Here is a 26419-nt window from a genome sequence, read left to right as displayed (position 1 = left end):
ATACCATCTGGAGGCCTGCAGGCTGGTTCTGTTATAGCGGGCAGGTGCTAACAATTCTTGTTTTATGATTAGAAGGAATTTTCCACACAGACACAAGAGTGACAGAAGTGAAGGCTTTGTTGATAGCAGGGAACCTCCAGCTGCAGCAGGTGGGAGGAGGCCTCCAAAGCAGGACAGTAAGGGCCATGGGAATATTCACTTTTGATTTGTCTGTGTAGTTGGGGGTTAATGGCCCTCAGGGAAACAGGAATACAAATTGGTGCCACTCAATAGATAGGAATAACAACTGACCCAGAGACCCAGGGTAGAAATTACTACCCTTTCAGCCAGCTGTGAGTCTCATTGCTTATCCCTGGGGTCAAGCAAGCATTAATGGGATAACTAGGAAACACCCAGGTTTTGTGGTGAAGCTCTGTGTTTAGAGGCTGATGTCAGGAGGAAAGCAGTATCTTTTTTTTTTTTTTTTTTTTTTTTTTTTCCGTTTTGAAGGCACCTGGTCTTCCTTTCTAACAGGGACCTTAACTACCTGTTAACCCATCTAACTCCTCATAGTTTAGATAGGCCTAATCAAATGTTCAAAGGGGTTAGGGTTTGAGGCAGGGCTTGGACACCCACCAGCCATTTCCTTGTTCTTTTTATATTTTGCAAGGATCACAGTGTCATACGCATCCAGGGAATTGTAGTGTTGGCATGGTTCATACTTAAATATTGTTGTAGGGACACAGCCTGAAAACGATGTTGGATATCTTTAGTAGCACTGGTTCTGTGTTGCAAATTGTGGAACCAGTGGTCTTCTACAATGTACAAGGGGAGGAAAGGTATAGTGCTGGGGATTTGGGTGGTTGAATAGTACAGGCAAAGGTTGCCCCGCTGGCCCACTATGTCTGGGAAACCTCAACTCCTCCTGCTAATACTACCTCTTTGCCTGTATCAGTTTGCGGTCATAGTTAGCATTTCTGATAATAGAGTTTCAGTACTTAAATGGCTGAAATGATAGTATCTTTTCTTCTGCAACATGAAACTATATTGACATGGACTGTATACTGCCATGTATATTCTTACTCAAAAATGCAGAGTGCGAGTTGGTGCCAGCATTGTGGTGCAATGGATCAAGCCATCACCTGCAACTCTGACATCCCCGGTGGATGTTGGTTGGAGTCCTGGCTATTCCACTTCTGATCCAAGTCCCTGCTAATACAGTTAGGAAAGTAGTGAAAGATGATCCAAATGCTTGGGTGGCGTGGGGTGGTTAGGGGATGCTGCCACCCGTGTGGAAGACCTGCATGGAGTTCTAGACTTCTGATTTCAGGCTTGCCCAGCCCTTGGAGGCTCCTGGCTTTGACTGGGGCTAGTTCTGGATATGGTGACCATTTGGAGAGTGAACTAGAGGACGTAAGATCTCTCCCCTTGCTCTGTTTCTCCTTTTCCCTCTCTGGAACTCTGCCTTTTGTGTAAATAAATGCAATCTTTTAAATTAAAAAAAAAAAACATGAGATTTGTATTTTAAAATTGTTCAGCTCTGGGCCTGGCATGATAGCCTAGTGGCTAAATCCTTGCCTTGCATCCGCTGGGATCCCATATGGTCCCTGGTTTTAATCCTGGCAGCTCCACTTCCCATTCAGCTCCCTGCTTGTGGCCTGGGAAAGCAGTGTAGGATGGCCCAAAGCCTTGGGACTCAATACTCCCTACACTCACTTGGGAGACCCAGAAGAAGCTCCAGGCTCTTGGCTGCAGATTCGCTCAGCTCTGGCCACTGTGGCCACTTGGGGAGTGAACCAGTGGACAGAAGCTCTTTTTCTGTTTTTCCTTCTTTTTGTATATTTGCCTTTCCAATAAAGTATAAAGTAGAATAAAATAAATCGCTTAAAAATGTATTCCACTGTGATTGACAAAAGCAAACCAATTCACAAATTTTAACTTTTATTAATAATTACTTGTGGCTATGTTGAGACATCACAGTCCCAAAAATGTGCTCCATTCTGTAAAATAAATAAAAACCTCAAGGACTTATATCCCAAGCAGTGTCTAAACTGCAGTGTCAGACACCTGCTGCTTGCCCTTCTGTTTTGTTTGGGGAAACTCCTAGAACTTAGAATAGAATAGAGTAATAAATACTCATATGCTTGTTATCTAAGTTTAATATTAATATCTTGCCATTTTTGATACTGCCGAGTAATTTATAGAGTCATGATGCTTTGCTCCGTAGTTCATTGTGTCTGTCTTTAGAAAAGCATTTGCCTCTGCTATCATATCATCCTTACATATACATCCTTACATCCTTAGCAGTAATTCTATAATATTACCTGCCAGTTAGTTTATGTTCAGATTTCCTCAGTTGTACCAAAACTGTATTTGCTGCTGATTTGTGTTGCATTCACTTGTTCTGTCATTTAAATTTCTCAACATAGATTGAAATTGGCAGTGCAGATCCTCTTTTAAGTATGGGAGGACTTAAAAAAATTCATGGAGTGTGAAATTGACAGATATGCTGATTTGGGTACAGGAAAAGTTTAAATCCATGCATATGAATAGACCCCGAAAGTTTTATGAAAAAACATGTGTTATAAATTACATACGGATTTCATGATTTTTGTGCCTTAATAAATGTATTATTCCATTTTACCATGGGCCCTTTGAGTACTCCCATTTGTTGAGCTATTGAAGAGAGCAAGTCTCCTCTTAAGGGTTTATCATCTGTGTGTATCCTTGTGATCTTATTTAATTTTTCTATTTCTTGTGAGTGTTTTTTTTAACCTTGGTAAACTGGAAGCTAAATGTAAAGGCTTAGTTAGATTAAGAGCAAACGGTTTCCACAAAAAAAGATGCTGAGTAGAAAACATGATTTTGTCACACTTTAGATGCTATCTGGAGGTTGGACTGGTGTCTGAAAATGGATGATAACTTTATATGTAGAAAATGCATTTCTTTCAATATAGAGCTCAACAGTAAGATATTTCATGTACTAATTATTTTAATCTACATCTTGAATATTTGATAAATTTGTGACTTACTGGAAGAAATTGAACATGAACCATTGAAAAGTAAAATTGTTAGCTTATTTTACAATGGGATAATCTTTAAGGTTAGTATCTTTTAAACTTATGATAATAGAGTGAAGAAAGTAATAAGTGAAGGCAGATTTCTTTATTACAAAGTTGAACTTTGCTTCTTGCAGCAAATGAGTACTCTATAAAATGGTACTTTGATTTCGTAAGACTATATAATTCTTTAAGACTGCCAGTATTGCTCAAAAAATCATTGGTGGTATTTTTCATATTGATTTTATTTCATTTGCAACAGAATTAAGATTTTTCTCTTTTTTAAGAAGGAACTAGTTTTAAAAAAATACTTATTTTTTACCTCTTTTCAAGGCAAAAGGAGAGAAAGAGGAAAGGAGAAGGAGAGAGAAGGAAAAAGGGAAGGAGGGAGGAATTTTTCATTTCCTGATTTAATTTCTAAATGCCTTCAATAGCCAGGGCTGAGCTGGGTGGAAGCCAGGAGCCTGAAACTCCCTCCATGTCTGCCATGTGGATGGCAGGAACCCAGGTTCCTGAAACATCATCTGTTGTCTCCTGGGCTGCATTAACAGGGAGCTGGAATGAAAGCGGAGTGCCTGGGCCTGGAACCAGCACTTGAATGTGAGCGTCCACACAGCACTCACCCCAGCCAGGGTTTTCTTGATTTGTTATTCTTGTTACTTTCATTAATTGATTTTAAAGTGAATCTTTCCTCCTTAAATGGAGACGATGTCCTTTTACTCAGAGAAGGGAGTTAGTAAGATGATGTTCCACCCTGTCATTCTTTTTAATGGATATGCTATTAAGAATTTATATTCAGTAAGTTTTAATGTGTTATAATCCTTTTAAAGCTTTTTTCTTAAATTTTTAAAAGAATTTTGATTAGCATGAATATTATTCCTTTTTATTGGGCACAGTATAGTATTTTCATACATATAGAGTATAAACCAGTTAAGCCAGGCAGTTAGCTTATATATTTGCATCGTACTGGATTTTTTTCCAGTTCTTTACAGAGTAATTAATGCATCATCATAATCTTGGGTTGCCCCTCTGCTGTAGACAGTAGAAATTTTTACTTCTGTCTATTTTCAAACTCATTATCCAGCCTCCTGCTGTCTCTCCTCCCTCCCTCTGCCCTTTCTAGTCTCCAGCAACCACTAGATTAAGATCTGCTCTTAGATCAACGTTTGTTTTCTTCCCATATGAAAAAGAACATAGTAATGTTTGTCTTTTCGTGTCTGGCTCATTTCATTTTACATGAAGCTCTCCAGTTCTACCCATTTTCTTGCAAATTTAAGGATTCTTTCATTTTTAAAAATTATTTAAAAGGTAGAATAGAGAGAGAAAGAGAGAGCTTCCACCTACTGGTTCATTCCCCAAGTTGCCTCAATGGCTAGAGCTAGGCCAGACTGAAGCCAGGAGCCTGGAAGAATAACAGAATCTCCCGTGTGGGTGCAAGAGCCCAAGGATTTTTGCCATTTTCTCTTGCTCTCCTGGGTATTTCAGAAAGCAGCTGTGTCAGAAGCGGGAAGCCAGAGCACAACCTTGGTTTGGGTCCTGACTCTACTTCCAGTTCCAGCTTCCTGCTAATGTGCACGCTAGGAGGCATCAGTGATCACTCTAGTCTGCAAATGCTCTGGGAGACTGGAATTGAGTTCTAAGCTCCTAACTTGAGCCAGACCCAACCTTGGCTCTTGGAAACATTTGAGGAATAAACAAAATTTCTTTCTCTGCCTTTGAAGAATACAGATTTAAAGAAAAAGAAATGATCGCTTGATAATAGCATGCATAAGTTTCTCCTGTGAAATTAGCAGTGGAGAGAGCAGCTGCGATTTTCTTCTGGTTGATTGGACAAGCCAGCGAGAAGACCCTGAAACACTGTGAAGGGGAACAGAGTGGCTTTGTCACAGAGCAGCCTGGAAGCACCACTTGGGTGGTGACATCTTATGTACTGACAGCTTTCCCTTCTTGCACGACTGATGAGAATGGTACTCACTGCTGTGGTCTTTCTCGCATTGATCCATAGCTCCAGGATGATCTAGAGAAAGGCATGAGGTAAATCTCATTAGAAGGACGTTCGCAAAGTACCTGACCAGCACTCCTCAAAGCTGTCAAGGTCATCCAAAACAAGTAAAGTCTGAGAAGCCATCACACCAGAAAGGAACCTAAAGAGACTTGACTGCTAAATGTTATCTTAGGAAAGAAAAGGAGGCATTGGGAAAAACTGAGGAAATTTGTATAAAGTATGGGCTTTAGCTAACAATTACACATTAACATGAGTTCCTTAATTGTAATAATGTACCATGGCTATTGTAACTTGCTAGTAGTAGAAGAAGCTTGAACAAAGTACTTGGAAATTTTATACTGCCTTCGTAGTCCTTTTATAAATCTAAAGCTGTTCTCCCAGAAAAAAATTATTAAAAAGCACAGTCAGTGGAAATGACACTGACATTTCAGACCCTGTATCTCTGGGGTTGAATTGGACACACTTGCTGAGTGGAGAAGCAAGGGTTGAGTGATGACTCCTATTTTGCTTTAGGTTATGAATACTGATTCATCAGAATGATGGCATTTTCATATAACACCTCATGGTAACTGCTTCAGAGCAGTCATTCCTGAAGGCCCTAAACCTGTTTTAACAGAGTAACCATTGTTCAAAATGGCCCTTTAGAGTCTTTTTATTTCTTGTGGATGTCTTATTTTTTTGCTTGTTTGGTTTTTTTTTAAGATTTATTTTTATTTGAAAGAGAAGAGATAGGCAGATCGATCTTTCATATTCTGGTTCACTCCTCAAACTGCCACAATGGCTGAAGCTGAGCTGATTGGAAGCCAAGAGCCAGAAGTTTCTTCCAGATCTCCCATGTGGATTCAGGGGCCCAGGCACTTGAATCATCCACTGCTGCTTTCCCTGGCACGTTAGCAGGGAGCTGAATCAGAAGTGGAGCAGCTAGAACTTGAATTGCTGCCCGTGTGGAATGCCAACACTGCAGGCGGAGGATTAACATGGCATGCCACCATGCTGGCTCTGATGTATACTGTTTTGTAAGAATTTGTTTAACCAGGTCAATCATTTTTTTTTTTTAGATCAAATGTGCCAAGTTATAACCTTGGCAGAATTATAGAAACTATGTTAATATATGTAGATAGTATAATTTAATAATGGTTTATGAATGGAAAGATTAATTTTTACCTCTTTTTTTCTTCTTAGGCTTGAAAAGGAATACACTACAATAAAAACTAAAGAAATGGAAGAGCAAGTTGAAATTAAAGTAAGCACCTCAGGAATTTCTAAAGTATTGTAGATAAGTTAATTGACGTCAGTATTTGGCACCTGATATTAGATTATGAGGCTGAATTGTTACCATCTGTAGTAAATGTAGCACTTGGAGGCCCTGTTTATTGTATGAGTTGGTAAAATTATTTACCATTGCCTGGACTGTCATTAAAAATCAATACTTCAAAAGGCAGAATGGTGTAACTGAAATGACTTTGTTCTCACAGGAGAGAAACTCTCTTTGTTCTTGGATTTGTGAGTCAGCAGTGGAAAATATCTCCATGGGCAAGATGATTAACCTTCTGTTTAAGCATATTTTTAAAAGTGGCAGAGAAAATCATCTGTAATATATCACGGGGACAGTGGTATAATCAGAGATGGACTCAATAGAGAAATCTTAGCACTAGAACTAACTAGGGTTGTGTCAGGCTGCAGGCAACTTTGACTAATATTTTTTTTTCCACTTAGGAAGGTTTATGCTTTTGAACTACTTGTATTCAGCAAGGCAGGTAGATTTTCAATGTGAAGGACATATCAATACACTAGCTATACTCTTGAAATTCCTCCCTATGCTTGCCATAAGCCAAGGCCCGTGGCTGTGGTGGAGCTGGGATGCAGGCAAGCTGTACTGGCTGCCCTACACTGCTGAAGCAGGAGGTCAGTGCTGCCTGCGAGCCTGAGCCCGGAACGGGGTGATCTGTTCTCCTGCTTGCTGCCTCTTAAAGTCCTCCCCTCCCACAAAGGAGAAGGTCCATAGAAACCAGCATCCATTGCATGACTCCCAGCCCCATTATCAGACTCTTTGCTTAGGTGTGTCTGAATTTTGACTTGGCCCTGCAGAGACATCAGTTGGTCACTCTGTTCATAAGTAGCCGCATGTTAACAGCCTCGTGGTGAGACCCCGCACAGTCGCTTGTACAAGGCAACAGCTGCTGTTACACTAGCACCATTTCTCGCTTTGCACTTCTTCAGAAGCCTCCTGGAGACACTTGCCCATTTTCCTGTGGGAACTCTGTCTCTCTCATCAGCTCTGTCCCTTTTCTAGGTGTTTCATTCACTTTACAAAAGTCTTCTGTTCCCTTCCCAGCCAGTTGGAAATGTAAAGCTTCTTCAAGAGAGCTAATAGAAAATTGAATTAAAACATAAATTTGTTGTGGTTTAAATTTTTGAAATCCATGCAAACTTTTTTCATACTAGGCATTTTTTTGGTGAATTTTCTTAAGATTTATTTATTTGAAAAGCAGAGTAACAGAGAACACGGGAGAGATAAAGAGACCTTTGACCTCCTGGGATGCCCCAAATGGTGGCAGTGACTGGGTCCTGGGAAGGTGGTTAGTAGAGTCCCAGCAGTTGGGCCTTCTCCGGCATGGTAGCAGGGAGCTGGATCAGAAGTGGAGCAGCTAGGACTTGATTTAGTGTTTCCAAATGGGATGCTAGCCTCTCAAGTGGCAGCTTAAGCTACTCTTTCACAACACTGCCCCATACATGAACTTTTGAAGACCCCCTCATAGATAAAAGTCTCTCCTGTGAACATTTTTTCCTCCCTTTTTAAAGTTTTGTCACCCGACTGCTGCTCTGTCATTTGCTTTTCTTTTAGGTACCATGAGTAAGTTTAATATTAAATCATATCCTGCACTCCAGCCTACTGAAAGTAAAAAGTACGTCATTGTGATGAGTGGGGAGAAAGCATGCTCTGTCGCGTACCATGATGAGTTGGAACTGCAGCTCAAGAATCTGAGGGTGGGGAAGCCAGCCTGTTCATTTCCCCCTGCTGTTATTGGAAACAAAACAAGTCACAGTCCTGTGAACAATCCTAGCTCTTGACGTTTATTTCAAAATCAAGCCACATGAATATAGAAACAAAAAATCTTTAGCTCTGGCTTGTATTTGAAGGTTTTTTTTCCCCAGTATGTGGGTTTTTTTTGAGGGGGAACTTGTGGTTCATATGCCCCCCAAAATGCATTTGAATACTAGCTCCAAATGCCCCTGGCAGATAGCATGTGAAACTCTGCTGTAGAGAAGTTAGGGGGAAAAAGAGTTTTTTAAAAATGGGACTAATCAGGCAAATAAAGTATGCTGATCTCAAAGGGAGTGTGTCCTTTTTTACAGTCCTGCTTCCATGTAGTCTTGAACCCTGTTCATCTCTCTCTTCACTTCCCCAAACCCCACAGGGACAAAGTCAAAGCTTCTGAGTGACCTGAGTCTGTTATCCCCTGTCTGGGTGTGTTTGATTCTGGCTTGGACCTGGTAGCTGGCTCTGGCCCGAGGACCACCCTGCTTTCAGTCCATCTGTTAGCTGTGTGTTAACTGAACCTTACTGTGACATGAGAGATACCTTGTCTCGCTCCCTGACTCCTTCCCCTGAGGTCTCTGAGAAGGGAAGGGGTCTGGTAAACTCGTACTTTCTTGTCTTGCCCTGCTCAAAAGCCTCCAAGGAGATAGCTCTGTACCATTCTTGACACAAGCAAAATGTATTAGCATCAAATTATTTGATGTGCTGATGTGAAAGTGTAAATCAGCCCTTGGTTTCATTAAATCTTAATTAGAACTCTAAGCCTTTTGAGATGGTGACCTGTCAGTGAGCACTTGGCTTAATTATGTTTTTAAGTATGTTCTTGGTCCCCTTCTCTGAAAGTATTGCAAGTTTTGACAATAATGACTTCACGAGGAAAAGCTCATGACTGACCATGCGAAGTTTCTATTAGGAGGGACATCTTTATCATCTATTGATATTCTACCTGAGGGGGAAGAGGGAAGAAACACATTTTTCGTTGTGTGTAGGATAACACACACACGTTTAAAAAGAAAATTCTTTATTTCTACACTCCTTTCAGATGGACATACCAACTGACAATCCAGTTTTTCATTTAAATTTGCACATTGGGATATAGAGTAAACGGAATGCTTTTAGACATTGTGATGGGTTTTTGGTAAGAAGTTAAGTATTTTTTCTTGTTTCAAAGTATGTATTTCAGATCAGGTGAAAGCCTGTATCGACTGCCTAGCCTACAAAAAGAAAACGTGGTGCATATGAAGTTTTTCATGAACTGTATTTTCAAAACTATCTCAAGTTTTTCATGAACAATTAGTGTGAAAGAATGGAAACACATTTATTTCATTCTAATACGTAATAGGTCATTTACTTGTATTATCTACCCTTTTTTTTTTTTTGAGATTTATCTGTTTTTATTTGAAAGGCAGGTTTACAGAGAGAGAAGGAGAGACAGACAGAGATTTTCCACTCACTGCTTCACTTCCTAAATGACTACAATTGCTGGAGGTGGGCTGATCCAAGTCTCGGAGGCTAGAGCTTCGTCTGGGCCTCTCATATGGTTGTAGAGGCCCAAGGAATTGGGCCATCATCTGTTGCTTTCCCAGGAACATAGTAACAAGCTCTCTAAGGGACATAGTAAGGACATACTCATCAGAGGTGAATAGCCAGAACTCAAACTGTTGCTCATATGATATGCTACCAGACGGAGACTTTACCTACTCTGTGCCATGGTCTTGCCCCACATCTGCCCTTGTGTTTTTTTTTTTTTTTTTTTTTATTGTTAATTATTTTGCATTATGTGACAGTTTCATAGGCTCTGGGAATCCCCCCATCCCTCCCCCTCCCCTCCCCCCAGTGGATTCCTCCACCTTGATGCAGTATTACAGTTCAAATTCAATCAAGATTCTTTCATTGCAAACATATACCAAGCATAGAGTCCAGCTACTTATTGTCCAGATGGGTTGAACAGTTTCTTGGGGAGACCTTTTCTGGTCTGAAGTTTGAGCTGGCAGAATATCATCACAGTCAATTAAGAGTCCCAATATAACATCAACAGCAATTTGCAATGTTATGGAATTGACATGGTTTTGAGTAACCAGTATGTTAAAAAAAAAAAAAAAAAAAAGGAAAACAAGTCCTAGCCACAACCTATGATTAGCTCATTGACATTTCAATTTTAGTTCATATACAGGACCGGCTGCTCTATACCTTAAAATGGCCATAAGGCACCATTCAGCTGTTTCGTGTCCATTTCATCTTAGTATTTAGCCAGTTGTTGTGTTGAAGTAAAATTTTGCTGATCTTGGCAGATTTTAGGATAATCCAGACTCGAAAACCCCTCACAGCAAACAATCCTACAAACTAAAAAAAAAAAAAAAAAAACCTAAAATAAATAAACAACAGAAAGTAGAGCTTGAAATCTGACAGGAAAGAGCTGGCATGGATTGGCTCATGCCTCGCTGGGTGGGTCACAAAGATTAGTTACTCCTCACCATGGTGTTGAGGATTTTCCTGTACACCCCCCCCCAAAAAAAATGTTCTGCACCTAAAATGTTGACATATATCTTGTTAGAGTTACATGCCCTTGTTTTTACAAGCAGCCTGATGAAAGGATTCTTAGCTTGGTCATTCCCTGAAGAAATTAAGCTTCAGTACGCTCACATTACATTGCTAGACAATAGTGAAAGTCCAGGATTTGAACTCTGATGTGTGTTTATTATCATACAGTGTGCTGCTTTCTGGGAATGACTGTGATATACGTATGATGTAAGTAGGATTTGGGTGTCTCTTTTTCTATGGCACCACAAACTTTCCATGAGAAACTGTTGGCTACTTCATATCCATATTGAAGACATACTAACACAATTTCTGCAGTAAGTGATTCATTTAGCAGATAACATAGTGTTCTGGTGAGTTAAGATGTAGTTATGGGGCCTGGTGGCGTGGCCTAGTGGCTAAGGTCCTCGCCTTGCATGTGCCAGGATCCCATGTGGTCGCTGGTTCTAATCCCGGCAGCTCCACTTCCTCTCTATCTCTCCTACTCTGTATTTCTGACTTTGTAATAAAAATAAAATAAATCTTTAAAAAAAATGTAGTTATGAATTAGACCCTCATGGAGCTCACATTCTAGTATGGAAAACAGCAGTAAACAGAAAAGTCAATTATGTAGTAATTAGGTGATGATGAATGTTAAGAAGGAAAAGGTACCTCAGGGAAAGAGAATGGGTTGGTAATTTGAGGGAATGGACCTGGTGATGTTTGAGTGAAGACCAGGAGGAAGTGATAGCACCAGATAAGTGGCTGTCTGTAAAGAGGATACAACCTGGTCAGGATATGTCTGGTAAGAAGGCCTTTGGAAGGCATGAAGTGTGTGGAGAACCATAGTGGGAGATAAGAGAATGGGTTGCATCTGACGCAGTGGACTTTGGCTTCTACAGTGGTCAAGTGGATGCCATTGAGGATTTTCAGCAGAGGACTTAGGTTTTCAGTGATCTTCTTGGCTGCTGTGTTGAGAGTAAATTGTAAGAGATAAGAGCAGAAGCAGGGAGATTAACCAGAGGCTGATGAAGTAATGTGGGCAAATGATGGCGGGACAGGTGTTATGGTGTAAAAGGTTAAGCCACTCCTTGGGATGCCAGAATCCCATATCAATGCCCTGCGTAAATCCTGACTCCTCCAGTTTGAGTTCGCTCCCTGCTGATGTATCCTGGGAGGCAGCAGAAGATGGCTTAAATGCTTTGGTCCCTGCTGTCCATGTGGGAGACCAGGATGGAGTTCTGTGCTCCTAACTTGAGCCTGGCCGAGGCCTAGCTGTTGCAGGCATTTGTAGAGCATGCCAGCATATGGAAGAAATCTCTCCTTTTCTCACTCTCCTCCTCCTTCCCTCCTTCCCTTCTTCTCTTGTCTCCATCTCCATCTCTCTCCCTCTCTCTCTTTCTCTCTCTGTCTCTTTCTGTCTTTGTGTGTGTGTTTCTTGTTCTGACTTTCAGGTAGGTGATACACTTTAAGAAATGATGATGGCTTGGATTGAGGGATTAAGAAGCAGTTGGGTTTTGAGTAGATTTTAAGCATGACACTGAAAGATTGAATGCAGAAATGTGAGAGGGGAAGACATCAAGCTTTTTGTAAAATTTTAGATATTTATTTAAATTTTTTCATGATGAAGTTCACTAGGCTCAGGGATTTCTCCTTCCCTCCCCATTCACCTTCCCCTCATATTATTACAGCAGTATAGTCCTTGAACAACAGTCACAAGTCCATCGTTGTGCTGTACAAGTGTTTCATGAAACTATAGGAATAGACAGTGATAGAAAGTCCAGCATCCTGTTGTCAAAATGTAACAGCTTCATTGGGAGTCCATCTCTTATTCAGGAGTAGAGATGCATACTGCAATTCATCTTCTCTTCTTAGTATGCTAGTCTCCATTATACTGTTGCTCTACATGAATATATTTGTATATACATATGTATATACATATTTACATATGTTTATTGATCCTCTGTTTTACATGAAGGTTCCTTTATTTCAAAGAGAACATATGATATTTGTCCTCTTGGGACTGGCTTATTTCATTAAGCAAAGTGTCTCTGGTTGGAACCATTTTGTTGCAAATGGTAGTGTTTAATAGCTGAGTAGTATTCCATAGAGTGGAGGTACCAAAGTTTGTTTATTCATTCTTCTTTCATCAGGCATCTGGGCTGTTTCCATGTCTTCTCTCTTGTATATTGTGTTGATGTAAATATAAGATTACAGATCACTTTCTGATATGCAGATTTCATTTTCTTTGAAGCATCAAGGTTTTTGGCTTGAGCAGTTAGAAAGGTATAGTGTCTGTTATCTGAGATGGAGAAGATCATGGGAGGAGCTGGTGTAGGGGCAGTATCAGTAGTCCAATTGAATATTATTTGATATCTAACATTAGGAGAAAACAAGCTCAGAATTGACAATCATTGCTAGGACAGTGGCATTGAAAACCATGAGAATATCCCACTCTAATTGGAGGCCCGCATGGGTATGCATCTCTCTACTTTTTAATATAAACAACATTAAAAAGAAAAAATTTTTTTAAGATTTATTTATTTTTATTGCAAAGTCAGATGTACAGAGAGAAGGAGAGATAGAGAGAGAAAGATATTCCATCCAAATGTTCACTCCCCAACTGAATGCAACGGCTGTTACTGCGCCGATCCGAAGCCAGGAGCCAGGAGCTCTTCCAGGTCTCCTATGTGGCTGCAGGGCCCCAAGGTTTTGGGTCATCCTTGACTGCTTTCCCAGGCCACAAGCAGGGAGCTGGATGGGAAGCAGGGCTGCCTGGATTAGAACCGGCGTCCATATGGGATTCTGGTGCATTCAAGGCAAGGACTTTAGCCACTAGGCCAATGCACCGGGCCCAAAAAAGAAAAGTTCTTAAAAAGAGAACCATGAGACTATAGATACTACAATTACCTGGTGAATGAGTGTAGAGAAAGTATAAAGATGGCAGTTTGAGAATTGTGTCCAAAAGGAAGCTGAAGTTTAAAGGTTAGGAAAATGAGGAGAAAACTGCAAAGTAGGAGAAAACCAGTGAAGTGCAGAGTCCTTGAATCCAAGAACAAACGTGCCAGAAGCATTCAGTGTGTTAGCTGGCTGCTGCAGTTGTTTTTGAGATGTGAGGGTGGAGAAGTGACTGTTGGGTTTAGCAGCATTGTCAGTAGACTGGACAGGAACAAACAAGTGTTGGTTGCTAACACTTGACTGGTAGGGAAGTAGGAGCCCTGGAGATAATTTTCAAGGAGTTTACTATAAAGAAGAGAGAAATAGGGGATAATTAGGGTAGAGATGTTGAGGGTTTATTTTATTGTTTGTTTTTAAAGAAAAGTGGCTGCTTTCTTTTTCAGTATCAGTGAGGTGGGAAAGCAGATGATAGGAGAGCAGGGGTTATTACCGGAGACCAGAGGGTATGGGACTCGGTGCACATGTGGAAGGTCTGATTCGGTATAGTAGAATGGATTGCCAAACCACAGTCACAGGAGATACAGCATATTGGCAAATTGCGTAACTGTGGGAGCTTGTGAAGTTCTCTTCTGATTGCCTCAGTTTATTGCAGTGAAATTGCAAATAGAATTATTATCTGAGTATGGTTGCTTGGTTAGATTGCTGATCTGAAGAAACAGGAGTAAGTGTGAAATGGTGAGCTCGAGGGTGGGAGAGGAGTGAATGAAGGGTGTACGCGTGCGGTGTTAACTACTAGGAAGCATCGCTAGTCCAGCAGACTTCAGTGATGTTGAGTTTAAGTAAAGACTTTTCCTCTTGGGCCAGATTCTCTATCACAGCTACAGAGTTCCCCGGGAGTTGATATTGAGGAATTAATTCACCAGGCAACTGTTGTGCTCAGGAAGAGAGGGGCAGAGGGACATAAAAGAGAAGAACAAGGAAAGATATATATGGATTGGGAAGAGAGGAATTCAGGAATTGAGGGGCAGTGAAAAGTGGTTGAGATCATTGTGTTGTCCCAGTGAGAAGCATTGTTGGGGTTGGTTTAAGCTGGAAAGAATGGGAGATGATTGTTCAGGAGTAAGTTGTCTGAAACGGATTCCTTTATTTTGGGTGTTTCATATTTTTAAAATTCCATTATTAAAAATAATACCAATAGCATTATAAAGATGCTTTTAAATATCACATATGCCTATGTCTAATATAGTTTTAAATATAGTTTAGGGACACTGTTATTCCCACTGCCGGTATAAAATGTAGAATTATTGAATTATATGGATATCAGCATTTTTAAGACGTTGGATTGTCCAGGTACATTTCCTGAGGAATGTTTCCAGGGAATCACGCTCAGCAGCAAGTGTGCATTTTACTGCTCCTTTGCGAAAACTGAAGTATTTTGTTCTTGCTTTCAGTTTCATTTTCCTGGTGTAATTTGGTGGTTACAGAAGTCTTCATATTTTTTTTATTTGATGTGCAGCACATGCATTGCCATATAGCCACATCTTAATGATCCTTCTCTTGTGTGTATGTATGTATGTTTACTGTAAGGTTTATAAACACTGCATTCCAAAAACAGCTGAGGCAGATGTTTACAAATTAATGAGAAATCAGTGAAGAAATAGATTCTACTCTTCTGTTAGCAATAATCAGTTCAAAAATGTCTTGGAAAAGATGTTCCAGTTAACAGATAAAAATACATCTAGAAGTATCGTAAATGAAAAATGCAATAAAACCTAACAAAAACTGAAAAACTGTGCTCAAAAAAGTTTTTTTAAATGAGTTGAAAAAATAATTTCATTCTCAGCGTTTATATGAATTTCCCAACAACACACATTTTAACAAATCCAATCAAATGTAATTCCTTGTAATATATCACAGTAGTTAAAAGATAACCCATTTAAGGGCCCGGCACGATAGCGTAGTGGTTAAAGTCCTCATCTTGCACACACTAGGATCCTGTGTGGGCACCGGTTCTAATCCTGGCGGCCCTGCTTCACATCCAGCTCCCTGCTTGTGGCCTGGGAAAGCAGTCGAGGATGGCCCAAAGCCTTGGGGCCGTGCAGCCACATAGGAGACCTGGAAGAGCTCCTGGCTCCTGGCTCTGGATTGGTTCAACTCCAGCTGTTGCGCTCAGTTGGGGAGTGAACCATCGGATGGAATATCTTTCTCTCTGTCTCTCCTCCTCTCTGTATAATCTGACTTTCCAAAAAAAAAAAAATGATAATAATAAGAAATCTTAAAAAAAAAAGATAACCCACTTAAAATTTGAAGGACATCAACAAGGTTATTATTAACAGAAAATGCCTATTGCATTTTATCTGTTCATGCTGTGGTAAAAGTCACACAAGAAAGAAAGGAAGCAATAAGTTATTTGCGGCACAGAATGAAAATATTTGCTTTGAGGCAAATCAGCTTAGATTTTTATTTATAGTAAAATATATTTCAGAAGGTTTTAAAAGGGGTGAAGGTGGAAAATCCTGGTAAACTCTTTGAGTTCCAATTTATATTATTTTTATTGTAACCATTCATTTGTCAGGTTGGTATTCAATTTTTGAAATCTTAGGATATACAAAGTATTACTTTTGTTAATGAAAAATGACCAAACACTTGATAAACTGTTTCTTTGGCTTTCTAAACTAACAATATTAACTAATTATTTATGTTTATTACTATGCTGCATGTAATAGGAATAGCCAAGAAATGAGGATCCAAGCTTTTATTTTGTAATTCAAATTTGCGTGATGTCCAATTCCAGTTATCTAAATATGTTTCAGTGAATAAAACAAGAACATAATATTTATCTTTATAACAATAATATTCGTTTGTTATCCATCTAAAAATATAATATAATTCAAAGATTCTGAAACTTTTATATATGAAGTATATGTAAGTCTCTGCTGGCAAAATAATAGGCTGACTTGATGGTTGAATTTTCTTGGGAATGCATTTTAACAAATTTAGAGGAGATAGAGTTGAAAGAAGGCGAGATTGAGTTCTGGTACAAACTTGCAAAACAGTTAAGAGTTTGAGAACTGGGTTTTGACAAAATGAAGGAAGGGACAACTTGGGGGAATTTGTAAAAGTGAAAAGAGAACCTTTATAGGGTATTAATAAGAAATTATATTGGTGGAATATGCAAAACTGTGATTTTTAAAATGTAAAGTGATTTGGGTTGAATACTTGCTAACAATAGTTTGGCAAATTTTGGGAGTTAGCTGTTGAATATTTTTGTACAGTTTTTTATAGTAAATGTAGAAAAGAAAGGAGTTATTTCTGAATGTACTCTAGGCTTCTATTTGAAATGCACTTATATCTGGAATGAAAAATAGGATTTTTTGCTATTTTTTGAGCCTTTCATAATCAGACAAAATGATACTGTAACTATTCCTTGGACTCTTCTTATTTATAAAAATGTACATTTTTAGGACTACAGTTTAGGACTGATTTTTCAATTCAAGAATGCTTACAAAATCTTTTTTTTTTCCAGAGGTTGCGCACAGAAAATAGACTTTTAAAACAGCGAATTGAAACATTAGAAAAAGTAAGTAAATGCATTTATGTCATTTATGTTGAATCCTTAAGTATTTTTTCTGTATAAAGCCAAAAAATAACACTGTAATATGTGTTTCATAAGTTGTGGTATGAACCTGCTTAGCTTCCCTAGCTGTTGTTTTCATAAAATAATGTGTAATAAATAAAGTTGAACAGTACTGTTCCTTGTGCCTCCTTATTAAAGTTTTCACTGAGGTGGTTGGAGTAGCATGTTGATGCCATTTGTTTTCTGTACATAAAATCTTTGTAAATTCTTTCAGAATGTAGTTGGACTGTATTCTGACGTAGCAGTTGAGATGAGTCTCAGATGTTGCTCTATCTTTCCAGACATATTTCATATGTGGTAATGATTCCTGTAAGGCCTAGAATTACTTACATTCAGTCATAGTAACTGATTCCTGATATGAAAATTTGGTATTATGTTGATTTTCAACAAAAAGGAATTATGTATAAACTTTCAGGTCTTAGAGTTATTTTTATATCTGCTTCTTCCTGTTCTATGACAAGACAGTAACTGGGCAAATGCAGAAATTTTGCATTTTCTTCTTGTGCTTTTGATGTGTTTTGTAGTTGTGCTTATGGTGCTGTAAGTAGGAACCGAAAATAAGAGCTTGGTTCAGGAAAAATGCCTGTTAAAAGAATGAACGTCTGAATTCACAAACTCTTTTATTACCTTTTTTATTTTTAAATAAATGTGACAGTAAGATTTAAAAGTTTCTCCTATTCTGTTGTGAAGTATCTTAACATCTTCCCTGAACATTGTTGAACCACCAAAGTAACAAAGATGCAGTGAAAAATTTTGTTTGGCTTTTGTTTTAGAAAATAAAGTACCTTCTTCATATTGATTCAGATACTCTAGGATATATACGTACCATTTGTCAGTTGGATTCTGTTCCAAGTAGACTCAATTACTGCAATAATTCAATAGTTTAAGTGCATTGATTTTGTTTTTCATATTCTTGCTTTGTTTCTTTGGAAGTTATTATTGCACAAATTGCTGTCGTACTTCGTACGTGGAATTACTCAAATTCTTTCTCCTTTTCTTAAAAATGCTGTCATAACATGGTTAAGTATAAAAATGAAAATGTAAAAGTTTTGCTTTCAAAAGAAAATATTTGTCCCAGGAAGTGAAAAACCGCTTGGAATTTGTATTGCTCTTTTAAAGAAATACATGATTTTCTGCAATTTATCCTTATTTTGATATACTTAAAGCTTAAGGATCACTACATATTGAGTAGAAAGTAGTTTTAAATTTTAAGTGTCTATGTTAGCAAAGTAAATGGAATTTGAGTATATTTCTTCTTATTCCTAATTTTACCACTTTCATTTCTTTCTCTTATATTTCCATCTGAATTTTTCCTTTTGTAGGAAAGTGCTTCCTTGGCAGATAGATTGATACAGGTATAGTTTTGTTTTTGTTTTTGTTTTAGCATTTTCTCTAACATTAATTGTAAGGAAAGTCCTAAACCTAGAAATTCGTATTTTAATGCATGCAATTTTACATGCATTTTTCTAGAAATAATACTTTGGTATGGTATTTGTGGATATAAACTTAATTTTTCATAACTATTATTTTTTGGTTCATTAAAATAAGCACTATTTGCACGTGTCTTAAAGCTAACCTTATTTTTTAAAGCATTTATTTCAAAATAGCAATCAGTGGATTCTGCAGAATTAACCCCTATGCATTGAAAACTTTAGTCCTGCATGTATAATTTAGTAATATTGCATGAACCGAATTTCTGTTGTCTACAAGAAGAATTGTTGTTAAAATTGTCAGCCGAAATTTTTAGTTTCCCAAAATTTGCTGGGCCAATAACAAACTGCTAGCTAATAATGAATTAGGCTATTCTGTTCTCTGAGGTGATTGATTTTTTTAACATGTCGAAGTAGATAACTAAGCCTCACGAAGGCAGTCTGTCTTGAATCTACCCGAAATTGCTTTATACACAACACAAATTATGTCCTAAGGGACAAGTGACAAGAGCCCAGGAGGCTGAGGAAAACTACCTCATAAAACGCGAGTTGGCCACCATCAAACAGCAGAGTGATGAGGCCAGTGCTAAACTGGAGCACGCTGAAAATACCATCAGGAAGCTGCAGCACCAGCAGCAATGGGTAAGGAGTCTGGTAGTGTTTCTACTCCCCATCTTCCACGTCCCCTTCCCTTTACATACATTGTTGTCGCTTTTTTTTTCTTCAAGCACTGCTTCTGTGCTGCTGTCGTAAATAACTTTGTTTTCAATTCTAAGTTACACCATTTTATGTCCTTTAATATTTACATAGGTCTTATTTTGGCCTGTGGACTCCTAATTCTAACTCTTTTTTTTCCTGTCTGTGGTGTTTTGTTGGAAATAGATAATATTTTCTTTCCATACATTATGTTCTAAGTCCTAGAAAATGAACAAATGAACAGACTTACCTTTTAGGCTTGACAAATCTGTCACAGTATAGGTATCATTTTGCCAGTGTAATTTAACAGTCCTAATTGCAACTAGTTGTTCTTTATTATGCAGTTGAGCTATTATCCAACTTGCAGAAAATATGTAATAATCTCATTTACAGCTTTGATAATGGGGCAGTTTTTACATTGTACTTTAGATTTATTGTATCAAGACATTGAATTGTGCTTTAAGATTTATGACTTCATTTTTTCTTTTTTTTATGCTTTTTTGTTATTATATTTTTGTCAATCTTTACATAGTTAGTTACGGTTAAAAAGGTTCAGGGGCTATAGGGAAATGGGTAAGACTATTATGTCCATATTGATTCCATGACTTCATTTTTTCAAGGGAATATATCCCGATGGAAATATAATGTACTCTTTAACAATTGTAGTAGCCAAGATAGAATACTAAGCAATCACTGGATACAGCTTGCTTTAGTTATGCTTTGCAACTTAAAAATAATTCTCTGCTGGGAAAATAGAGTAAAGTGATCTTAATGGAAGGAAGGCTATAAAAAATCCAATTGTCTTTATAGAATTATTTCTTCTTTCATCTGTTTCAGGTTAGGAGTGCAGTAGGAGTAGGCAGAAAAAGGCGTATTAAAGCAAGAACTCAGTAGAGATCTGGAGGACCAGCAGGATGAACATGAAATTGGATATTGTCTCTATTTGATAACATTAATAAGCCATATTGCCATCTGAAAGCTAAAAGCAGAAGCAAAAGGATGGTAATTGAAAGGGCCACAGCTATATGTTTCATTCTATTATTGAGGATAATTAAGAAAATGGTTAGGAAAGTGATAAAACGAAGCTAAAAAATTGGGGACTCGGGTATTTTGATCTGTACTGGCATGAAATGTCAGTGTCAAAGCATGAAACCAAAGCAGCCAAACCGCATTGAAGATCATGCTGAAATGGATTGGCAATGCAGTGTGCTTGTCTTAGAAGGAAAGATATACTTATGTTTGGATAAGTTTGCATTTAGGCCTATGTGCAGTCATGCTTTAAAATGATGAATTTTTTTCATATTGTTTTCCCATTCTCAAGATCCTGAAGTAGATGAAAAAGGATAGAGCATTGATTTATAAAGAATAGAAAATTTAACAGGACAAACCAAACTGCCCAAAATGAACTGAGGCTTTTGCAGATTGTTAAGAGTAACAAGGTCTAGTTTGAAGAACAATGGGGCTAAAATATAGCAGGGATAAAGCAGAACCCTGATTTTTTTTCAGTGAGTTTCTAAAATGAAGTAAATGATGACACAAATATAAAAAGCAGTGATGCTTAGAATGGGTAAAAGAAAGTAACACTGGTTAAATTTCCAGTTTTAGGGTGTGTGGTTCCTACATAGTAACTTGCTTTACAGTATACTCGTAGAAATATAATCTTCAAGAGATTTTAGAAAAGTTAAACATACAAAAGGCTCTAAGAATGAACAAAAATGTTTCTTATGGAAGGCAGTAAGAAAAGGTTACATTTCTTTTTTTTTTTTAAAGATTTATTTACTTTTATTGCAAAGTCAGATATACAGAGAGGAGGACAGACAGAGAGGAAGATCTTCCGTCCGATGAGTCACTCCCCAAGTGAGCGCAACGACCGATGCTATGCCGATCTGGAGCCAGGAGCCGGGAACTTGTTCCAGGTCTCCCACACGGGTGCAGAGTCCCAAGGCTTTGGGCCGTCCTCGACTGCTTTCCCAGGCCACAAGCAGGGAGCTGGATGGGAAGTGGGGATGCCAGGACTAGAACCAGTGCCCATATGGGATCCCGGTGTGTTCAAGGCGAGGACTTTAGCCACTAGGCCACGGCGCCGGGCCCTGGTTACATTTCTGAAAAGTATATCTGGTGACCTTGGCGATGCTTGACTAAAAATTGCTAGAGCATTTCTGTCTTGTGAACAGTTAGAAAAAAAAATTGAGGGGAGGGGGAAAGAAAAGAATCTTGATGAAGGTTTATTGTACATGGAAAGGAAAGTAACTTTTGTTCCATAATCAGTAAGAACTATGCCATAAGAGCAGGGTTCTAGCCATGCTACAGAAATATAATGTTAAAGTAGTCAAATTAGGTGGATTTATAGGGGATTCTTATTCAACTGAAGAGATGTCACAGATAGTTTGCTCCTAACCTTAGAAGTGAAGCATTTCAGCTTCAGATCTCCTTATAGCGATTTTCTACTCAAAAATGAAATATTTCTGAAATGTAGCTAATATATTCATGGTGGATCAGAATTCCAAAAGTATTCATAGAGAACAAGAAACTAAAAGTTAAAGATTATTTTATAGAAACAAAGCTATAGCCCCACCCTTAGATTTAAAATTTAGGCATGTATTAGCATTACCTTGTTGTAAACAAAAACCTAGGGATTTTAATTGAAATCCGAAATCAGTCAGTTCCAAGTGCAGTCTTCCTAGGAGTATAATGATCATGTTGAATTCTAAGTAACTTGTAAAAAATTCACAGTATTTTATCTAGTTTGATCACCAAATTCACATGAAACAGCAACAGACTGTATTGTGCCCTGCAAAGAAAAGACTGTGAGCAGGCTGCAGTAGTAACAGAAGACTTCGGAAGAATATCACAGTGATTTTCAGATATCTGAGGAAAAAAAATCTTATGTTAAAATTATTAGCCTTTTTTAATATATGTACTTTTAGAAGGCAGTATATATTTAAGATCCAAGCATATCCATTAGAATTTGGACCGACAGAGTATTTGCTTGGTAAAGTAGTGAGCTTTTGAGTACGACTAGTAGAAAGCAGACATCTATTACTAAAAGTTTTGATTGCAGCCTTTCAATATAACTGTATTCTTCAAGCCTGTCAGAATAAACATTTCCAGTTCATATTCCAGGCTAGATAAACCAAGTAAACATGTACCATCACCACCCTCTACTGCCAAATAATAGTATTTTACATGATACAGAGGACTTTAGCATTCATATGTGGAACTAGATTTTGGGTCCTGTTGTACTAACTCTGACCTTGAATAGTTTAGAACAGTTTTTGTTGTTGTCTTCTAAAATAATTAAATAGGGCTGTTCTATTTCAGATCTCTCACTTTTTAATGAACTTCATGGAAGTTCAATTTAAATGTAATGCAGTTTATCAAATATAAAGGATACAGTTTGTGTTTGAAATGTATGTAGTTATGTCAGTGTCACCACAATCAGAGAATGTTTCTGTCAGAATCCTCCTGTTTCCTTTGCAGTTTACGCCCCCCACCCACTCCCTGATCCCAATAAGCTGTCTGCTTTCTGTCACCATGGTTTTCCCTTTCCTAGTGTTTCTTAGAATTGGAGTTGTAAGGTGTGGCACTTTGATATCTGAGTTCTTTCACTTAGTATTCTCACTCTTTTGTTTGGGGGAGGATTTTCTGTTGTGATACAATGCTGATAATATAAATGCACCATATAAACCGACAGTTCCATGTCTGACTCCCTCCTCAGTGTGGTCGGATACAGATGTATGTTGGACATGACGTTTCTGATGAGAGCTTATTGCTTTATCTGTTCAAGAGATTTTAGCCCTGCAGATCACAGCTTGTCATTTTAGGTACCCCTGATTAAGCAATTTTGTCTAGGTGTTCTTGGCGCAGATCAGTTTAAAGGAAGGATTTGATAGTGAAAACAGCTGAATGCTAAAATGCTTTGTCAAGTTCTTGGGATTGTTATACTAAAAATTTCTTCAGAGGACGTTAGACACGATTTGTTCCTACCTTCCTCCTTTTCTGTAACTTGAGACTGAAAGAATTGCTTAGTACATTTAAGAAACAAGTGATATGAGGAATAAAATCCAATCTCATCTAGATTAAACACATGGATAAATGTTAATGAAGCAAAAACTACCTGTTTGTCAGTGGAAGTCGTGAATTCTGAAATGACAGAAGCAAAAAGGATCACCAAGGACTGCAACTTCACCTTTTTACTTCTGCAATAAACAAACAAACAAAAAAAAAATGCAGGGTTTAAAAGCAGTTTCTGTTAGTATTCCTGTCAGTTTCATTGGAATGGCGTTGTTGATAATCATTGAAACATTAAGTGACTCGTTTGACAGTTGTTATTTAGTAAAACAAACTGTATGTCCACCTTACTGATTTGAATAGGAATTGCACCCTTGTAGTAATTTCTTATTATTTCTTATTCACATTGTGTAAAACCTAGATTCTCTTCTTTTTATAGAAGCATAGACTTTTCTTAAAGAGATTTATAATTTATCTATGTATCTGTTTATTTGAAGGAGTTAACAAAGAGAGATTTTCCATCACTGGTTTACTTCCCAAGTTGCCAAAATCCACACCAAAGCCAGGATCCAGATGCTTCATCTGGGTTTTCAACTAAAGCAGTAGGGGCACAAACACTTGGGCCAGCTTCCACTTCTCCCAGGCCATTAGCAGGGATTGGGATCAGAAGTGGAGCAGTCTGGACACCAACCAGTACTCATATGGGATGTTTGCATCACAGGCACCTGCTTTCCCCACTACACCACAACACCAACCTTAGAAGCTTAGCTTCTTTGTGTGTGTGTGTTTAACATTATACCATTCATTCTTAGAAAGGCAGTATTCCAAAAAGCTGAGGAGGAGAAGGTTTTCAAGAGTGGAATGGTATATAAAGGAATGTAGACTAAGCTCTTGGAGTTTGTTGAGGAACAAATCGGAGTATAAAATTAGAAATCACATGCATGCTGCAGACTTTAAAAATTACCCCCTGAACAATGGAAGAGAATTACAAATTTTTATTTAATGAATGCGTAGTTGAAAGGAGTGTTGTAGGGAACTATGGTAGCAGTATATACAGTCAGTCACTATAGGGTCAAATGGTAATGTGGTGACCAGTTCTAGGGTAATGAAAAGGTGAGACTAAAAGGAAATATTCTATAGCAAAAAATCTTACTGTTCCATGAAAGGCAGCAGCACTTTGTTGAGGCAGGGAGATTTGAGACCAGTTATAAGTACAGAATTTTTTTAAAAAAGGAATTGATTGGGGAAGATGATGATCAACCTTTAAATTACGTTTTATTTAAATAGAGAACATTTGTGTGGAAATGTTCAGCAGTAAATCAAAAGCCATAGCTTTTGAAAATGGTAATAACTTAATATTCATGATCTAGTGTAGCCTCTCAGAAATAAATTTCTGATCACAAGGATAGGAATTAAAGGAAATACCTTGTAAGGACAAAGATTGTTTTAAAAAAGATTTGATGATTTATTTATTTGAAAGAAAGGGAGAGAGACACAGAAGGGATCTTCCATCCACTAGTTCGCTCTCCAGATGGCTGCAACAGCAGGGGCTGGAATACGCTGAGACTTGGAGTCAGGAGCGTCTTCTGGGATCTCCTACTTGGGCAGCAGGCACTTGAGCACTTGGGCCCTATTCCACTGTTTTTCCCAGGCCGTTAACAGGGAGCTGGATCAGAAGTGAAGCAACGATGTTATGAACTGGGAACATGTGGATTGCTGGCATTACAAGCAGCGGCTTAATGTGCTGTGCAACAATGCTGGCCCCAAAAGCAGAGATTCTTAACTTGGGGCATATCAAAGTTTCAAGAAGTCTGAAATTATATATAAAATTCTGTGAGTGTAATTTTGAGGTTAAATTTTGTAGCCTTTATGTATTTCCCAAAGGAACTATATGACTCAAAATGTATTATTATTGGAGAATGGAACAGGTGACTGATCATAGAAGCTAGACGGAACACCAAGACCAGAGACCCTAGATAAAACTAGAATTGGAAGGTGCAGAAAATGACAGCTGAGGGGAAGGTAGCCTCTTAAGAGAGGGGTAAAATGGAAGAGGGCGATACAGTGGGAGAGGAGTGATCACTTATGCATGCAAATCTGTACTGAGGAAAAAGTAAAGAAATGCATTACAGTATATCTTTTTAAAAATATAAACTTAAAATGTAGATTCATGTTTTATTTTTTAGACCATCAAAAAATGCTCTGTTTTCCTTAGACCTTGTATAATTTGCGGTGTGACTTGATATCCATCATGATGACATAAAAATTAAAATTATGATGTATGGACTCTGTCACTATCAAAGAAAGAGTTTACCTAGAACATGCAGATTGGTTTTAATCCAGCAGGATATGATATTTTAATATATGAATGACATATCATGTACATTATCCAGACATTATTCAACATTTTAACTGTGAGTTTGGCCAGAATTGTTCTCTCATTATTGCTGTAGTCTTTGTGCTTAATTGGAATAGTAGGTTTATACTGGATCAAGGAGTCCATCCTCGTGCAGGCTGTTTGAGTTTGATGTTTTCTTAGATATCGTAATAGAGGGTCTTGGCAGACAAACCAGAACTATGGGGTTTTAGATTGATGACAGAAATTCTAATAGCATCCATAAAATAGCTGTGATCTCTAAACAAATTATGACACCCCTAGTTTTGGATGTGATTGTTCTGGAAAAGTGCTTTTCTTCCCACTTGATAAGGTAAGTATTTACAAAGGTGAAAGACTTATTGCAGATACACAATAGTGTATCACAGCAGGTGCAAGTATTGCGATAATAGTGTCCAAATTCCTAGAAGTAGTACAGAGTAAAGATACTTACACATCTTTTTGGGCAAATAGAGCAGGAAAATACTATGTGTTTTCATTAAACATTTAGTCACTTTTTATAGTTTTAATTTTGTAAAGATGTACTATTATTTACTCATGCCAGTACACCATTCAGCTGCCACTTCTTTTCTTAACTACATGAATTAAATGTGAAGTGATAATGTTAGCCAGTCTTTCATGATGATGAATTAGATAAACTTCTGTTCCACGTTTCCATTCCCTCCCCCTACTCCCCTCCCCTTCACTCTCCTTTCCTCCCCTCCTTTGCTCTACTCTCCTCCCCTCTCCACTCCCCTCCTCTCTTTTCTCTT

At 38.1% G+C, this 26419-nt stretch overlaps 1 protein-coding gene across 7 annotated transcripts in view; it reads left to right on the top strand.

The window, feature by feature from the left end:
- Window positions 1-26419, top strand: part of EVI5 (ecotropic viral integration site 5) — a 181371-nt gene that overhangs the window by 82560 nt on the left and 72392 nt on the right. For 4 of the 7 annotated variants that reach the window (XM_058659185.1, XM_058659201.1, XM_058659178.1 and 1 more), the window contains exons 10-13: window positions 6226-6286; window positions 17025-17078; window positions 18458-18490; window positions 19061-19207. In XM_058659185.1, coding sequence (XP_058515168.1) covers window positions 6226-6286; window positions 17025-17078; window positions 18458-18490; window positions 19061-19207 — 295 coding nt within the window. Of the gene's footprint in view, window positions 1-6225; window positions 6287-7888; window positions 8159-17024; window positions 17079-18457; window positions 18491-19060; window positions 19208-26419 lie in introns of those variants that run through there. The other 3 variants (XM_058659187.1, XM_036494681.2, XM_058659206.1) reach the window with 3 other exon arrangements.

The sequence above is a fragment of the Ochotona princeps genome, chromosome 2 (genome assembly GCF_030435755.1).
Source record: "Ochotona princeps isolate mOchPri1 chromosome 2, mOchPri1.hap1, whole genome shotgun sequence".
Lineage (NCBI taxonomy): Eukaryota > Metazoa > Chordata > Mammalia > Lagomorpha > Ochotonidae > Ochotona > Ochotona princeps.
Note: the sequence above shows the minus strand (reverse complement) of the source record. Positions and strands in the feature narration are given on the sequence as shown.